General features: G+C 40.4%; 1 protein-coding gene across 6 annotated transcripts in view; it reads left to right on the top strand.

The window, feature by feature from the left end:
• Positions 1 to 19012, top strand: part of magi2a (membrane associated guanylate kinase, WW and PDZ domain containing 2a) — a 369187-nt gene that overhangs the window by 110271 nt on the left and 239904 nt on the right. For 5 of the 6 annotated variants that reach the window (XM_061715304.1, XM_061715305.1, XM_061715303.1 and 2 more), the window contains exon 2: positions 4960 to 5076. In XM_061715304.1, coding sequence (XP_061571288.1) covers positions 4960 to 5076 — 117 coding nt within the window. Of the gene's footprint in view, positions 1 to 3244; positions 3559 to 4959; positions 5077 to 19012 lie in introns of those variants that run through there. The other variant, XM_061715307.1, reaches the window with a different exon arrangement.

Here is a 19012-nt window from a genome sequence, read left to right as displayed (position 1 = left end):
TTGGCTTTGATTCTGCAGCACCTCCATCACCCGAGGGAACCAGCTGCTTTCTTGTTTTTGGGCTCTCCACAGGCTTTTCGTTCTCTCTGCCTCCCAGGAGATTTACATGGCACCTGCTGAGCGTAAATAGGGAATTCTCTTCTTATTTTACCAAAATAACAATTTTCTTTCATCCATCTGTTTAGGAAACGGTTATGATGCCAGCTTGTGGTCCGAAACTCCCCAGAAATGCTTCTTAAACAGCAGGAATGACTCCCTTTTATTTTGTATCATGCTAAGATCCTTTTTTTTTATGTCGTGTTGGCTTTGTGCCACTTTTTTTCCTTTCTCAATGATTGGGGTGCAAGAAAGAATTTAGTTATAATGATTTCAGCTGAATGGTTCAAGCAGCAAGTTGGTTTTCCTTGGCTACCGTCACTTATTGTCATCCATGTCCATTGTCCCGTCTCTACTCTCTGGTTTCCATCTGTCCTCATTAACAGTTTTAGGTAACATGGAGGTGTCATAATTTCATCTCTTTCTGTCCTGGAGTTGTTGAAGGAAAAACACCCTGAGAAGATAAAAAAAACACTCACCCCTTGCCTTTATTCACCTGACAGTCATGAGCAGTGGACCTTTGACTTGTACTGGACATGTGCACCGTTTCATCTGCAAACACTCACTCATCTGACCCATCTGCAAACAGATTATTTTTATATCTATGTGGCTCCATGTAAGGCCCCTCTTAAGAAAAACATCCCCCTGTGCTTTGTTTTACCTGATGCTTATTGTGACCCCAATTTAAAAAAAAATTGGAATGCTGCATAAAATATACATTTAAACAGTATGCAATCATCAAAAGACTCCAAGAATCTGAATAAATCTCTGTGCTCATGGAACAAGAGTGGGAAATCAGTATTGATCCTCGGGTGGTGCTGTATTAAAGAAAACAACTCTGGAACTGGCACTGCATTAGCTTAAGAAGACTTCTGCATCAAAAAACATATCTGCATGTATGTTAAAGCTTTCTCATACAAAGAACATGGTGGGAGCATGATCGAGAAATACTGTGGGCTTTTCTAGACTGAAGCTTATTGAAAATGGATTCAAGCTCAGTGGAAAACTGCCCTGTGGTCTGATTTATCCATATTTGATGTTCTTTCTGGAAACCATGGACACATGCAGAATAAAGAGAATCAGGGTTTTCATCAGCGCCCAGTTAAAGGATCTGCATCTTTCATGGTATGAGGATGCATTAGTGTCTGTAGGGTAGCGCACGTTGCACATCTGGAAAGGAAACGTTAATGCTTAAAGGTATTTCCATGTCATAGGGAATCATACGTGCTTTTCAACAAACTACTTGCATCTTTCAGCACTGAGGCGTCAGGAAGTAAAAAATACAACAAAGAAGATGCGGGAATGTTGACCTGCTCCAAACCTGTATCAGACAAAAACAGGTCAGAATTTCCATACCAGAACTCCAGCAACGGGTCTCCTCAGTTACCGCTCAGGTTTTTTTCTGAATGTGGTACATTTTCTCAATATACTCCTTTGACATACTTTCTGTCTTCTGTTTGCATGTCGTTGCATTCTGTTCTTTCTTTTACATTTTTTTACATACAGTAGGGTCTGAACTTCTTCAGAGTCTGGGTCGTACAACAGCCACCCACACAATACATGAATGTATTGATGTTAAAACAGGACTAATATGGCAAAGTGCCAGCGCACATGACTAGGAAGATGATGTTAAGCGATTAATTTTTCATTTGGGAACACTAACCAGAGATGAGGATAAAGAGTTTAAAAGTTGAGTGTCTTTTATTTACACGCGACTGCATCTGTAAATCTCAGAACAGATGGAGAAGCTTAAATAGTGCATCACATAAAACACCAGTATAAACAGAAGGACGTGACATATGTGCGGAGAGTACAAATGTACTCGACTTCTCGTATCAGGCAGCTAATCTGACGTTTGTGTATTTATCAGCTGTGTGGCTTTGGGGAGGATCTGTAGCGTACGCTTGAGGAAAAATGAAGGAAATGTCAGTGATCTGGACGGAGAGCATAATCTTGATTACTGGCGAGACGCTGAACTCGGCGCATATGGAGTCCAGTCCGGGAAGCTTCCCGCTTCTGATCTCCAATGCTCTTTGATGCTCTGAAGGTAATTGTGTCTACTTTTTTCTTTTCTTTTTCATTCCGAACACTAATGGAAAGTGACATGGTCCTAAGGATCGTGCACGTGTAATAACGTTCCACCATGACCAATTTTTTTGTTACAATGTGTGACTGGAAGCGGAGTCTCTCTCCGCTGGGCTTTTAGCTGATGTGTGTTCAGGTAAGGCTCCGATTTATTCCGAAAAATAAAGCGACGGGTGAAGTGTGAAATTGTCAGATTTTTGACAGTGAGGAAGAGAGAAGCTGGTGGTGCACGTCAATATGTCAGTTAAATCCAAAATATGAAGCAGCTTATCATGCTCTCGCAGTCAACACAGCAGTCGAATAAATGTTTATTTTGAATTTCCTATTTTCTGTTCCTGATACAACTACTTCAATAAAAAAAAACAGCCTTTGTTTGATAATTGTTGCAGTTAGTCATCCTGTGGTTTGGGTCATGGTGATTTTTTTCTAACACATCGAAGGCCAGATAATTAAACAGGAAAATATGTATTATGCTAATAAGTATACACATGCCGTCTTAAGTCCATTGTCCAATGCTCCAAAGATAATTACATTTAATTTAGATGTAACTGCAATTAAAATCACACGTTGTCTGTTTGTTTGTTTGTTCGTGAGTTATTTCAAATGTGTGTAAAAGAATATAACTATAAAAGGATGCTTGTCATTGCCAAGGGAAACGAAGGCAGGGAAATAAATGGCAAGCCTGCCTGAGCAGACTGGAGGGGGGGGCGTGAGGGGGATAAGGAGGACATCTTCTGAGCAAACAGTAAACAAACAGCTTCTCAATTAGCAGAAAGGTTGTTCTCTGGGAGAAAACCCGATGAAAGCGACAGTTTTAGGCTGAAACCTAATGTTGAGCTCCATCATCTGATTATCAATTTGAGAAGCAGGTCGTGTCTGTGTGGATGCTGTAAGCTCCAGGTCAGTAGGAAGGATGCGTCTGGTAGGGTGCAGTACCCTGCGTTGCAGATATGGGGCGTCACCGAGCCTGAAAATACGCACGGACGTTAGAGAAAGAGGTCTATACGTGCGATAGGTCCCCACTGCCGGAGCTGTGCCTCGGCTCTCACTCGCAGCATCACACTTCTTCCCTGCTCCCTCTCTCTCTCTCTCCGCCTCAGTGTTTCACAGCCACTGATTCCTCTGCTCAGCTCATCCCCTCGCCGTGGAGTGCAGCGGGAGGTGATTTCGTACACAGGCTGGCTGCCAGTTGCTAGATTTGTGCGAGCGGGGACGGAGTTGAGGACCTGAGGGACTCTATCTGCGGGGAGGGGGACTTTCAGCGGGAAAGATCCGATGAGAGATTTTCCTCCAGTGGAGATTATTTGCATCACAAAACCAGTGGACAGAGGATCCTCGCACTCTGGGCTGGTTGCACAACCGCTGCCTGCGCAAGAGGTGCCATTCAGTCTCTTAATTTGTGTGTGTCTGTATGTGTGACAGAGAGAGAGAGAGATTTTGAGTGTTCACCTTTTCAGTATGCAAATTTATTGGTTTCTTTTTGTCATGCAAATCTAAATAGCTGGTTGTACTTTAACAGAGACTCGGATGCAGCCGGTGCTTCTAATTCCGGTTTGCACGATTATCATAGAACACTCTGTGAATTAGTTCAGGAGTAATGCAGACTGTGTGTGTGTGTGTGTGTGTCTGCTTTTTTTCCAGAATGCACAAGAGCAGAACCAGAATACATTGAATAATTAATCTCACCAGTTTGAGGGAAAACTTCCAAACTAGGTTATTCTTGAAATAATGTTGACGTCTCTTAGAACATCACCCACATCCTGTGTGAAAGTGGTTGTGGATGGACGCGTGTCTGGATGTCTCCACATGTGTACACTGACCTGCCACTTAAAGGGGGGGAGGAGACGCGGTGGGACTGAGCCAAGTTTCTGCTTTGATGTCGAAGGTTAGAGGGACACCTTCTCTTCCTTTGCGCCAACTCTGTCTCTCTTCCTTCGATGCAGATGAGTTTCAAAGATGACAAGTCATGAGGAATCCCTTAGGTGCCATCAGTCTGGCACCCCCTCCCTTCCTCCTACCTTCCATTTTTAAATGTGATTATATGTGTGGCACAGCAGAGAGATGGATTATTTGTTGGGGAGTTTATGCCCGTTTTAGCTCGCCCCTGTCCTCTCTCATGTCAGATTTACCCTTGCCACCCGACCTCCATTTCTCTCATCCCCTCATCTCTTCTTTAACTGTTTGTCCTGCAGAACCAGGTTGATTCACTGGTTGTAAACCAATTTGCAGAACCGGGATTACGGGGAATGGAGAGGGGGGGGTTAAAAAAATGGAGAAACGGCGGCGACTCTGTAGCAGGAAAAGAGAGGGAGGTAAAAACATTTCCCTAGGGAAGGGGGGGAAGCTGTGGGGGGTACGTTGGGGATTTATGTGCAGACGTCTCTCAACATGTGCACGGCCGGGGCTCCAATTAACACTTTCACCAATCCACGGCTGCACTTGACAGATACCGAATCTGAGCGCGAGCAACACACGTTCATTAGACCGGCTGTTTCTTTGGAGGGTTTTAGGGAAACCAAATTGTTTACAGGGGGTTTCAGGGGGATTCTGGGTAATTAGTAGCTGCAGTGTTTTGAACTTCATCTACTTGCTCTTGAAGTCTAAAACTGCATAAGAATGGAGCGATACTTCACAGGCACATCCGACTGTCCCCATTTCTGATCAAGGCCTGTTCAGACTCCTTCTGCAGGAGTGGCAATTAACCATCAGCCTGACAGGTTTAGTTCGGATTCAGCGGTTGGTTCTGGTCACAGATAAATGACATTTGTGTTTCTCCAGGGGGCGTGATTGACAAGGACCTCCGCCACTACCTCAACCTGCGCTTCCAGAAAGGCTCAGTGGATCACGAACTCCAGCAGATCATCCGGGACAACTTGTACCTGCGTACCATCCCTTGTGAGTTGCCTCGTCCGCACTTTTCATCCCTTTGCCCCATCTTCGTTCACCTCTTTGAGTGACTCGTGTTTTGCTTTTGCCATGGCTAGATTATTAATGAAGCCACGTGTGCAGTTGTAAAGAGGGCCCAGGGGCCCTGGGGCAGGAGGAGTGTCAGTTTCATTGTGATGCTGCTTGTTTGCTGTACCTCGATTATTGTATTATATGTACTTCAGAGAGGCAGGTTGGAGAAACAATGGTTCAAATCAAAGCAAAGATGGTAAAGCTATCAAGAATGCTACATTTCCCATGATTCTGTCCCAAAGCATCTTTAAACTCCTGCCAAATGTCGACTTCTGCGATATTCCACATCATTGACTTGACATATAATCTGTCTATTCTAAGAGTACCATCTAACATGCAGCACTCTTGAAAGAAGAAGTTACTCCACTCAATTAGATGTTTGTATTTGAAATAGGGCTGTTCGATTTTGCCCAAAAATAAAATCTCGATTTTTTTTCTCTGAAAATCCGATTTTCGATTACGATTACGATTATTTTGTGAATTGACAAAAGGCAAAGAAATGATTTCAAATATGCTGTTTTTTTATTGAACATTTGCCCCATTGGGCTTTAAGTGCAAACTTTGCTCTTATTAAACCAAAAATGAATGAATAAAGTGCAAAACTCTGTAAAATAAGTTGAAAGAAAGTTTTAAAAAATATAATAAAATATAGTTTTATCTCTGAAAAAAAAAAATCAGCAAATCAGCACTTGCAAACATACAGTAAGTTATATTTCCAATTAAATAAAACAAGACATTTTCTAATTATACTGAACTGGGTCTTTGCATGCTAAATAATAATGCAACCCATGAAGGAGGTAGAGGTGTGTAATGTCAGTCATTACATTTGCTATTCACATTTGCAAGTTTTTTGCAAGGAACACGAGCCGGTCTACCGCATCTGGCTTGAGGGATGCCCGGTGGCATGTTACAACGCCCCCTCCTACACTAAAGAGCCTCTCCGATGGGGCACTTGTTGCAGGTATTGAGAGGTATTTCCATCAATCATTAATATGGTATCAATCATTAATATGTGTACAGACAAGGTTAAAAAAAAAAAAAAAAAAAGTGAAAAATCGATTTTGCGATTTTCACATTTTAACATCGTTCTAATTACATAATCGCGATTACGATTTAAAATCGATTAATCGAACAGCCCTAATTTGAAATAAGATGCTTAAATATCCAAATCAGCCCTGCAATCTGCTGAGTGTTGTTAAGTCTTGTTGAAAGCATGCATGGACCCCAATTTTCAAATATTTTAAATATTCATAAAATCATGGGAAACCAGGTACTTTACTCAACCGGTGTCTTGCTATGCAAATGTCTTGTTGCAGCTCGTAGTAATGCATGACGACCTTCAGGTGGTGGAGGTAACACACTTAGCTGCCAACTGGCCCGGCAGCTGGCAAACAACGAAGGAGGGTTTCACTATCACCAGGCTCTGACGAAATGTGCCAAGCACCATGAGCTTAGACGTTAATGGTGTGCTATGAAACGACAGCAGAAGGTCAAAGACATTAACCCTCCAAAGTTCTGTGTGGAGTTTCTTCCAAAGTAAACAAAAAATAGGTCCGTTAAAAATTCTGCTGGCACAAGCCTAACTTCTCTCATATAAGTTTTATTAAGCCTCGGCATATAGATTCTCATCTCGGACCTGGAAAGACGACTATTATCGCCATATCGACTTTTTTTTTTTCCCCCGAATTGTATTTATTGGCTTTTTGTCCCAAACCTATTCACAAGTGGTGAAGTCAATCGTGCTTGGCAGCTGCCAGCCGCTCTGGGGACGTGGAAGAGATGGACACAGGTTTATATCTCCTCAACCAAGGTTGGTTTCATACATGTTGACAGCTGGAAACATGGTGGGGCAGCCTGACCCCCAAACCATAAAAAATGTTACTCGATCCGATCAATTCAGCCAGGCAGTGCGCAAGACCAAACAAGTATGGTTCACACGCAACATCGAGTAAGTTAGGTCCTTATGCTCGTGACTAGGAATGGGCGATATTTTACCGTTCACGATATACCGTCACAAAAATTCCTCATGATAACAATTTGTCATCTCGTGGTAAAAATGATAAATTCCCGTTGATGACGTTTTTGTGTAAAGCTGATTTATGGTTCTGTGTTAAATCCACGCACAACGTACGTGAAGGAAGGAAGGAAGGAAGGAAGGAAGGAAGGAAGGAAGGAAGGAAGGAAGGAAGGAAGGAAGGAAGGAAGGAAGGAAGGAAGGAAGGAAGGAAGGAAGGAAGGAAGGAAGGAAGGAAGGAAGGAAGGAAGGAAGGAAGGAAGGAAGGAAGGAAGGAAGGAAGGAAGGAAGGAAGGAAGGAAGGAAAGGGGAGAAAACAAGGAAAGGAGGAAGGAAGGGAGAAAAGAGGAAGGGAAGAAGGAAGGAGAGAGCAGGAGGGAGGAAGGAAGGAAGGAAGGAAGGAAGGAAGGAAGGAAGGAAGGAAGGAAGGGAGGAAGGAAGGAAGGAAGGAAGGAAGGAAGGAAGGAAGGAAGGAAGGAAGGAAGGAAATGAGCTAGAAAGAAAGAAAGAAAGAAAGAAAGAAAGAAAGAAAGAAAGAAAGAAAGAAAGAAAGAAAGAAAGAAAGAAAGAAAGAAAGAAAGAAAGAAAGAAAGAAAGAAAGAAAGAAAGAAAGAGAAAAAGAAAGAAAGAAAGAAAAATTCCCGTTGATGATGTTTTTGTGTAACAAACATGGCGGATCTGAGAGCGAGATAGATTTATAGTTGAAAAGATGGAGTTGAATTGGTATTTCTTTATCCTCATTTTTATCGTTATCGAGATAAATGCCAGAAATTATCGTGATACATTTTGTAGTCCATACCGCCCATCCCTACTCGTGACTGAGTGAGAGCGATTGAGGTTTTGCGTGAGTGTGCAACAGCAGTGGGCTAAATAAAATGTAACTTCCATGCCAGTGAAAAAAAAGAGACACTTCTTTCGAAACGATGGGGAAAGAATTTATTTGACAACTTATCATCACTCAATTCCATGTGTGCCTCACAGCTGAGGTCTCCCATTTATTTAAGCTGTGAACGGGATGAGAACATGCTGAGATGCAGTGAGTGAGAGTACTGAATTTCAAAGGGGAGGAGTTAACACCCTGTATTTTGTTGACATTTCTGGCGCTTTTCCACTAGTATTTACTCAGCTCTACTCAACTCATCTCAACTTGGCCTGGTTTCTTTCCCACTACAATCCAGTACCCGGATGAGAAGTAGGCAGGGTTGGAGAGAAGCTGTTGTGACGTACTTGATTGTGTGACGCAAACAAAGAAGAATCAATCAACACTAAAGATGGAGAACATGAAGGAGATGGTATACAGTATGTGCTGCTTGGTCCGTGGCGTGTGTTCAATATCAAGTTAGAGTGAGAGAAGGCTTCAAGCGGCAAGGCTTTTGTCTTGGCGCTGCTGAAAAGTCCGTTGGTAGCCGCGAGCAGCTATGGACTGAGAAAGCTACTGGTAGATCCCCATCTAGATCCCTTTGCATTCTCTCCTCAACCAACAGGTTTATGAACATCTGCAACCCAGAATTGGACTATGTGCTGCCGTTGCTGGCCGAGTAAAATGAACAGGAAGCCACCGTCAGACTCTTCAAACGATGACTACATCCAGATATCTGATTGGCCAACCCCCTGACCAATCGGTGCCATGTAGTGTGATGACATCAGATACGGCCAGACTCAGCCGCTTAGAACCTCGTCAGAAAAGTTACAGAAAAAGGATCTACTCTGCACGGTTAGACCCCTAGTGGAAAAGCGTCAAAACCAGGTCAAGGCGAGCCGAAAGGTTACTAGTGGAAAAGTGCCATTTGTTTCAAATGAGCACACCTGATGTCATGCAGAAATTCCTTTCCCGCCCTTTATGGTCAGTACACACTTTTAACCAACCATAAAACAGCTCAAGTGAAAAATAAGGCTCGATCCTGCCATGATCCTCAGAAACCGTTTTGTTAAATTTTCAAAAATGTTAAATTTTATGAGAAAATGTATGGTGGTATTTTTTTTCTTTCTTTCCATTCCCTCTTTGTTCGATCGTGTGGAAACTGATCCCCCTCCAGTTGGTTTAGCAGAAATCAGTACTGTCCGGAAGTCCGACCCTTTAAAATCCAGTGGTGACTGTGGTTCTCTGACTCTAATTAGCAGCTTTAAGTGGCTCACAAGAGGACACATTTTTAACAGATTGTTATTTAGACCATCAAAGATAAGATTTGGAGCGGTTTAAGCTATTGATTCTTGGTGTTTTTTGTGCAGTATAGCATTTCAAGCTGAGTGCTTATCCATGTGTTTGATGCTGATTGTGTGTGGTCCTTATCAAGCTTATTAACTGTGATGGGTTTTTTAAAATCCGAAATTCAAATCTATTAAACTTAAGCTGATGTTTAATCTATATTTTTGAGAATTGATTTTATCATTTATTTGCAGTATGTAATGCATATCGTCATCAGTCAATACGTTTGGCTGTTAAAGGACGTCTGTGGTTTGTGTAGCTCTAATCTCTGTATAGTGTGTGTTAGCCTAGCTGTGCCATTCGGCCCAGCTGTCTGATGGCTAACTCTACCTTGAATCCCTAATGGAGGTGCATTTTTCATGGCCAAGAGTTGGCAGATTTCACTGCAGCCACCTTTCTGTGTCCCTCTCTACCAGAACACAACAAGAGAAACAAAAAAGAGCTATTTATTTGCAGCCGAAGCATAATTTTCCCTGCTAACCGTTCCCAGAGCGAGACGGTGCAGGTGAGGCGTTGAAGATAGAGGAAGAGGTGAACTGTAGAGGGTGAGAGAGCAGATGGGAGAATGACTGGAAGAAAAAGGATTAATGGGGAGTAAAGGGGAGGAAGCATGATTATCGTGAACCAGGCCATGAAAACTATAACAGAAAGCGTGGGTTATGCTTCTAGATTTAGCCGATGATGTACGTCCACTGTAGGGGTGGGACATCTCTGCGTTGAGTCAACTTGGGCCGTAGCAAATGTGTTGGTCCGGTTGATATTTCCTTCTATGCAGTGGCTGCTATTATTACTCTGTTGTCAAGTCATACAGACTCATACTCATACATGAGTCAATTTTTACTCCAATTTCAATAAAAACTGCTGGCTGTCAGAACTTTTTGGCAATAACTCGCGTACGATGTGCTTTATTTGCGTTGTTGCTGTGTCTGCACTACAAAAAATAAGCTTAACAAAAGAAAGCTCAGCACTGCCAGCTACAGGACAGGAGTGAGGAAAAGAACCTGCACCGCCACCTAGCGTTTGATGCCGTAATTACAGAGCAACAACATCAGCGGACAAGTATAAACGCCACTAATGGGGATATGTAGGCTAGCTGTGTAGTTGCTGCGTGGAACCATAACTCACACAACAGTACACTGCCAACAAATTCTGCAAATAGATGTCAGGGAGGTTACATTTTATATGAAGTTTCAGCCAAGAGCTTCACTTCCGTTGAGTCGAAGATGCTACGGCTTTGCACACGCACATCTCCTTCTGCCAAAACCCTTTTCACACAGCGTTGTGTCAAATAGGTGCAAAACAGCTCTTGTCCTTGTTAAGCTGCGACTATTCCCCCTTTGGAAATTCACACGGACTGAGCAGCGATATCAGTCTGTGATTTTGACTTTTTATACAATAATTTCAGTGGCGTGAACACCGTCGGTAAGAACATCGTGTTCCGCCTTAACCAGCTCACCAGGTTGTGAGTGTTGCAGCTACATCAGAGATTCTGAGGCTCTCTTAGGAAACTGCAAGAAAACAAGTAGAAACGATGCTTTGGAGGAGTTGTGCAGCATTACTACATCTCACTACAATTCATCCTATCAGATGTCATTATTCAGATAATTTCAGACTTCGGTAGGTGCAGTATGGTGCATATAATGAGATCTAGTGTCTCAATTTCAATTTGCACCTGAGAGAACAGCAGTGACAAATGTTAAAAGTCCAAATGGTCCACTTTAGAGCAAGTTTTGGCTTCTCCTTTCTTGGTTAGGTTTATAAAAACACACTAACTTATCTTCACACCACTATACACCAATAAAACCATAGTTATGGATATTATATAGCCAAGATTGTGGTTGTGTTTCCCAGTTTACTCAGTGGACCTTTTAAGCCCAGGTTAAATTGAATGATTGCTTCATAAGAGCCTCATTTGGCTTCATTCATAAAGATAACATCAGACGAACGGACAGAGATGGATCACCTCTGTGAAACTGATAAAGAAAGAGCCACATTGAGTACTGCTGTGATGCATGATAAGCGATAAATATAAGGGAAAGTGAGAGACAAGGGGGGAGAAAATTATAAGTGATGGATGTGAAGTGGTTCATCACAGCAATATAAACATAACCTTTGAGTGGTAAAGAAAGACATTTTTCACTGAGATGGAGGCTGACGGGCCGACATTAGAAGAGTTACTGCCACTCATACCAATCGTGAAGCTTGAACAAAGTCGGCGAGGGATAAGCTAAGGCTGGCACAGCTAAGACAAATTGCCTGGTTGGAATCCAAGGTCAGAGCGTTAATAGCCTGAGCCCGTGTGAAATCAGGTCTATCGTCTGGTAATCCACATAGGGTTGCTGAGGGAAGAAAGATAGGAATAAAATAAGTGTATGTAGCCCCGTCATGATACTGGAGCGGGCTACGTTGGTCGAGGAGGGATGAATAATTAAAGTTAAATTGAACTAAAAAAATGTGGCAATTAAAGACGTACATTTTTTTTTTTTAATAATCTGATTCCTGACTTTGTGATTGAATTTGAAGACTCCATTAAACCTTTATAAGAAATATGAGTTAATTTTCGGGTAATAAGACATTGAGAGTAGATAGAAGGTCAGCAGAGAGATTAGAAAAATGCTTCTCTTGTTTTCCCTCATGTACAAAATCAAATATAAATATGTGCAGAGCCTCCAACTCAAGGAAATAAGAATGTGAAGGCTATCAGGAGTATGACTCATTTCCCAAAAGCCACCGAGTGTTTCATGAAGTCATTATGCATGATCCTCTCTTTCTGGCTTGGCCTTTTTTTAAATTCCTTCCTTCGTTCCTTCCTTCATGCAAACACACTCTTTTGTTCTTATCATTTTCACTCTCCATTCTGCCTTTTTTCTTAGTGGACACAAAAAAGCACTTAGTGAAGTGGAAATGAGGTGTTTTAGACGGTCTTTGAATAATAGAAAATCTGTTCACCTTTTTACCTGGCTTTGACCGAGCGATGATGGGCTCCTTCAGTTTCATGACCTCCAACAACAGCATGCTTTAAAGAAGCTTGACGCTTGAAACTGTTGAATAAATTAGATCGGGGGTGGGGGGGTGTACACAAGGGAATCTGATGAAGTCCATTTTTATAACATCTTTGCGTCCTCTGCATGTGTCCAACCTGTGGGTGGATGTGTGGGGGTGTAGGACCGGTATTGACTATAGCACATTAGAGTCTCCTCTACATTTATGGAGTTGAAACAGAAAATATGCTAAAAGTCTTTCTGAGAAATACATTAAACCATTTAAAGATTAAATGAAATTAATATGTTAATTATTTAAAAATAAACCAGCTATAAAGCAGTCCTGCTTTTCCCATTTGCATTATTTAACCACAATTTTTCTAATCAATGCACTTTAAAGGTCAATTCAGTTTTTCACATCAGAGTATCCGGATGAGTCCTGGACTCGTATTTTTATTACTTGCAGTTTTCCGGCCAGTGTTTTTTTTTTTTTTATAAAGTTGATATGTTGATTCAGATTGATGCCCTTTATGACTTTATTTTTCCACAGTTTAACATTAAGTCTATAGAGATACAACAGATCCGATCCAAGATCAGTGTTGAGGAACCATGTGACCTAAGTCGTTGGTTTAATTAGGAACAACTAAAGTAATTATAATAATAATAATTGTTATTATGTTTTTTAGTTTTTTTCTTGTTGAAATCACCCTGCTCGATTTATCAATTGATTGATGTATCTATTCAGATCAAGTATTGTTATTTTCATCTCATATGAATGGTTGGATAATGTAGATGTTTTTACTGCCTTTAGTCAGCTTGAAAACAATTATGAACTCTAGTTAACCAATCAACATTGGTTATCAGCAGCTATGTATCGGTTGGTGCATCTTTGATATCTATAATTTTCACCATGAACAAATAAATCTAGAAGAAAAGCAGCATCATGTCTTTATCTGTTTCTAGGAATTAAAAAACAAATGACTTCAGTTTACTGGACAGAAGTAGTTGTATTTTGTCACTGTTTGTTTTTTCCATTAACAAACTTAAAAGGAATTCAAGCATTTTTCTCTTCATCCTACAGATTATACAGTATGTACACAAGATGAACAGCTGGGGGAAAAAAAACAGCTTGTTTTCCGGAAAACCTTCAGCTGAAAATAAAGTGCTGCTGTGTCTGACTAAGATAAAAGAACTGAGAAGAAAGGAAAGCAAATCTTTGAGTGACTCCCAGGTCTTGTCGGTTGTTAATCCTCCATTATATTCTATATTCTATGTACGTTATATTCGGCTTTATGCACGGCTCACAAGATACAGCCTGTTTTTCTTCTTGTGCCATTGATCTATGAAATGAATTTCCTCACCTGATATTACTCACTTACGTTCGAATTTTGAAACTTGTTGCGTCTGAGATTAGTGTTCTTGATTGTTTGATTTTGATATTAAATGTTTTATTTCATTTGGCCCTAACTCTGCACATGTACCAGATCAGACCTAGGTAACCACTATTTCAGTACATTATATACTGTACTTGTCATTGGTTGTACTGTATTGACAAATAGACTATCTTGAATTCTGAATCTTGTAAACCAGGGCTACAACTAACGATGGTTTCGGTTCTCAGCCAAGAGTTGGGATTTTTTTTTTTTAAATACTCGACTTCAATTCAAATCAAATCAAATCAAATCAAACTTTATTTATAGAGCACCTTTCATGCATAGAATGGAGCACAAAGTGCAAACTTGCCAACAATCATTCTCCACGTTTTTCACTAAAATGCCGCTAAGAGAGGACAACCGTGTGTCACAGCTGAGGTACCACAAGCCTTCGGTGGTGTCACCGATAGGGCTGGGGGTCGATTCAAATATCAAGAATCGATTCGATTCCGATTCTTAAGATTCAGAATCGATTATCACGATCCGATTCGATCCGAATCAATCCGATATTGATTTGAGTTACTGTTAATAAAACAGTTTTTTCAGCTGTTGCATGAATTATATGACTGTCTAGTTATGCAACATATTAATACTAGTATTATATTGAGATTCAACAGCCAGTTTTGGCAGCTAATGATGCTGTAAGGACCAATCAGCTCACAGAATGCTGATAGAACTGCTTTCAGAAACATCGTGTGGGTCAGAATTATCAAACAGATCCAGGGAGGAAAAAGAGGACGAAAGAAATCGCTTTTATTTTTTCCCCATTTATGAGATTTTGGTTTTTAACATTTATGCAAATGTAACCCCAAGACAGTATATAAAGCAAAGAAATATAGACAATGTATGCAATTATAACTGAAAACTTTAATGTTTTCATACCTTTAAACATATTTAAAGGCAAAAACATGGCACCAGTTATTCTCGTGTCCAACAAAATATTCCTTTTTTGGGCATAAACAAAAAAGTACCAAAAGTTGTAATGTAGTGATGAAAAAAAAAAAATATATATTTTTTTTAAATCGATCTTTAGACATATGAATCGATTTTTAGGAATTAATATGAGAATCGATTTAAAATCGGAGAATCGATTTTTTTCAACACAGGCCTAGTCACCGATGTCATACGGGCCGCTGCAAAGCAGCAGGACATCTGCCATTTTGTGATACAGGTGATACAGCATGTTCACGCCACAGACTGAATAAAACAGTGGACAAAGCATTAGGTCACATGACCCATTGGTTTGTGAAGACCAGTTTTGAAGTCCGTTTTTCTCCCTGCGGGGTGCAGCCGTGTTACCTCGGAAGCCGACGGAAACACGGCCACCATGTGTCAATCAAAGACGGCTTTGCTCCCAGCTCCTTCATCTGAACCCCGCCACAATATCTGCAGAGCTGTCGTCAGACATTAACAACGGGACGTACTGTTTACCATGTTGAATCGAAGGCAGAATCAGAAATGACAGTTGCGTTTACCCAAGGCTGGCTTTGTATAAACGGGCGGTTGCTCCACTAAGCACAGTCGCACGGCGATTACAGATGAGGAAGTGACAATGGCTAGGTGTTGGCTTAGAAATAGATTTAATGTTTTATTTAAACACCCCCCTCAGAGTTGTTATGGATGGGAAAATAAAAATATTTGAGACCAAAATAGTTTTTGGAACGAGGCTGTCAATGTGTTTATTTCTGCTCTAAAGTTGGACATGTGAACGTGAAGATTGCCTAGCTTTTGGAGACAGCCTCTAGTGGCCGGTTGAGGAACTGCAACAAAACTTAGTCCTGCATGAGACTCAATGCGGAAGTAAGATGCTTGGCCCTCGTCACTAGTGATGCACCGAAATGAAAATTTGTGGCTGAAACCGAAACCGAAAATAATAATAAACACTTGGCCGAATACCGAACAATACCGAACATGGTTCTTCGCAGTTTTTCATTTATTTTGCCAATTTTTTCACCATTGCATAAATCAAATAAATTTGATTTAAGCATGCTTTTAAAAGAAAAAAATCTTTTACAAAATTACAAGGTAGAAAACATTTGTTGAACATAAAAAACTGAACATTTTTTAATTTCCCAGCATTTCTTAAATATTCCAGCAGACATTATACCAGCAAAGAACAATAACTTAAAATAAATAAATTAGCAAAATACATTTTTTGGCCATCTTTGCGCTTACGTTAGGCTTAACTGACTGAACATTGTAACATAGGCCTTAAAACAATAAAAATGCATTAAAGCGCTCAGGGTTTTTTATCATTTCAAATGATAAATCAAACTTGTAGTGCTGAAAGACTTTGCAGATGTGCCCCCTCTAGATATTTGAGCAGAACATTCATTGCAAACAGCCATTCTTGTATTATTCTTTGCCACTCTAAAATACTTCCACACTGCTGACATGTTTGCACCGCACCACTTCACTCCACGCTCTTCGCTGTTTGATTTCCTCATCTAAACGCACCTGTAATAGATTGATTTATGTTGTTTTGGTTCCACCTGCTGGTGAATGTTAGGTAAAATTCTTATGTGGTTAGTTTTTGGTTGCCCAACTATTTATGTGGTGCGCAACAGTTACGGGAGCGGCCAGTCTATTTATATTACAACGCTGTTATTAATTGTTCGTTTTTTTCCCCCACTTATTCCACCGAAAGTATTTTTTTGCCATTTTCGGCCGAACAATTTCGGTTACCGAACAATCGGTGCATCACTACTCGTCACCGTGTCACTCGGTGCGTCCGAAATGCCATACTAAACAGTATATACTAAAGAGTATACTTAAGTTCGGCACACTTTTGAGTAAATATCAGTATGATGTATTAATTCGGACGCACTATTACGAGCGCACACGTCACTTCCTGCCATTGGGAGGAAGTGACATGTCACAGCAGCAGTAGCAGCACCGCTCCGCTTTTTCCCGTTTATCCTGTCCGAAACAAGATAATATTATTATATACGAATATTATAATATTAATATTATATAATAATATTATTATACTTAATTTTATACTTATGACATATACGTATCACTTAGCAACCAAACATCGTTGCATTGCATTGTGGGAAGTTTCTGCTTAGCTAGTGTCCATCAATCCACACTAATAAATTTCTCCGGAATGAGTATGGATAGCGCATACTATTGAGTACGTTCTAATGTTTCGGACGCACTAAAAAATCTCGCATACTCATTTTGCATACTCATTAGGGTGGAAGTATGCAATTTCGGACGCACCCACTGTTCATATGTCGTCCTTCCTTAGTGAGCTAGTGTGAGCTGTACTGCCCAACTGCAGCTCGTGTAGTGCATTACAAAGATAAATGAACATTCCCCTGAAAGCCGGACTTGCTCGTCCGTGACACTGATGTTGTTTGATGTCAACACTACAAATTATTATTTTTATTTTTTTATTTTATTTTTTTTAACCTTGTCTGCACACATATTAATGATTGATACCATGAAGGTAGAAACCAAAGGTGTGCATTATTACTATATTTAATATATATACATATATATACGCATACATATGCATACACATACATAAATATACACATACAAACCCAGTGATTTTTTTTTTTTTTTTTTGGGTGGGGGGGGGTGACGACATCCACTGCCAATCCAGGAAGCAGGAACACACGGAGACACACGTCAAGCACTGGAAATCTGCAACAAAAAACACTACAAATTCAGCTTGGAACAATTTTCATGAACTGTTTGCAGCCCAGGACTTTAAAATAACAAGGTTTCTGTGACGAAGCTACATTAGACACCTCTAATGTCTTAGGTGTTCTTAACAGACAACCTGATTTTGAGGGTAGAAAAATCATTTTGGAGTAGCTTCTCCTCTAATCGATTTAAATTCAATGTTTTAACTCATATGACCTGAATAAATAAAGAGGATTAGGTCAATAATTCATGTTTTTGATTCACCAAGGTTATTTATAGTATGTGAGGCGAGGGCTAATACAGCACTAAAGACTTTTTTTTCCCATTGCTGGTACTGGTGATTCCTGATGAAACTTTTCTTTCTATCTGTGCAATCAGCACAATTTTCAGCACAATTCAACACAGTTTTTTTGTTGTCTGTCAAAACCTTTCAAGGTTTGAAGACAACTCAACTCAGTTTACAAATACCGCTTGTACGGATTAGACCGAGAGAAATCATCTCAGGTTTCAAAAAGCAGACACAGGAACAGGAAACCATTTTTATTATTAATCAGAAAACGGAGCACTTGCCATATCTCAATGGAAAACACACTTTTTTAATGTATTTATTGATGTGTGTTATGATGGAATGTAATGTATAATTAGTATGTTTGGAAAGCCTGACCTTCTGATCACCAGTCAAACCTGCTCAGGTTGAAAATCGGTCGTCACCTGCTGAGCAATCAGTGCGTCCCTTATTTGGACACAAGGATCTGTGTGAACCTCCTGCTTGATCATCCACACGCAGCTCTACATGTTTACAGAGGAGATGATTACAAGCAGGCGATTGGGCACAGACTGCTCGCTGACGCAGTCCTAGTTTATTTCACGGCCTCTTCTTAGTATAAGACTTTTGAATGTCTCCATGTGACGCAACATCTCATAACTTCACTTGCACCAGAATCATTGGTTGCATTTCCGAATCAATGTGCTTGGATGCAGAAACCGTGAACTCAGACGAGCTCTGAGCTCAGGCAGCTGAACTGAGTCGTGGTTATGTTGTGAGCTACAGTATTCCTGTTTTTGCCTTTTAAAAGGAACATTTTTATACAATCTCAGCAAAGAGTTGGATATAATTTAACACATCTCTTTTCAATTCTCACATAACAGGAAAACAAAAAATAAAGAAAAATCATTTGGTAGTGTCGCTATGTTTCATTTTAATATATTGCATCCCCAGTCCACTTAATAGATCTTTTTCTTTTTTTAAATAAATAAATAAAGTAAAGGGGGAACGTGTCCCAGCTTCTGAAGTCATAAAAATCTACTGTACTTGAGCAGCTATGAGTAGTTGTGAGGGAGCTTACACTTGGAACAACCTTTTAAATCTGACTGTGCTTGCAGACTTGCTGAGGATAATTGGTACCAAAGTTTCTTGAATTAATCCAAAGAGTTTGATGTTTCAAAATAGAGAACATTTGCATTGAACGGCTTAAGTTTCTTGTCCATGCTTTAAAATACAAGCAGGGGTTCATGTCTTTTGCTTCATCCATAAGATGATTAACCCAATTAAGCCAATTAACTTGACACTTCGGCTGTGCTC

Source organism: Cololabis saira, chromosome 23, assembly GCF_033807715.1.
Source record: "Cololabis saira isolate AMF1-May2022 chromosome 23, fColSai1.1, whole genome shotgun sequence".
NCBI lineage: Eukaryota > Metazoa > Chordata > Actinopteri > Beloniformes > Belonidae > Cololabis > Cololabis saira.
This window is presented reverse-complemented; position numbering and strand designations above follow the sequence as displayed.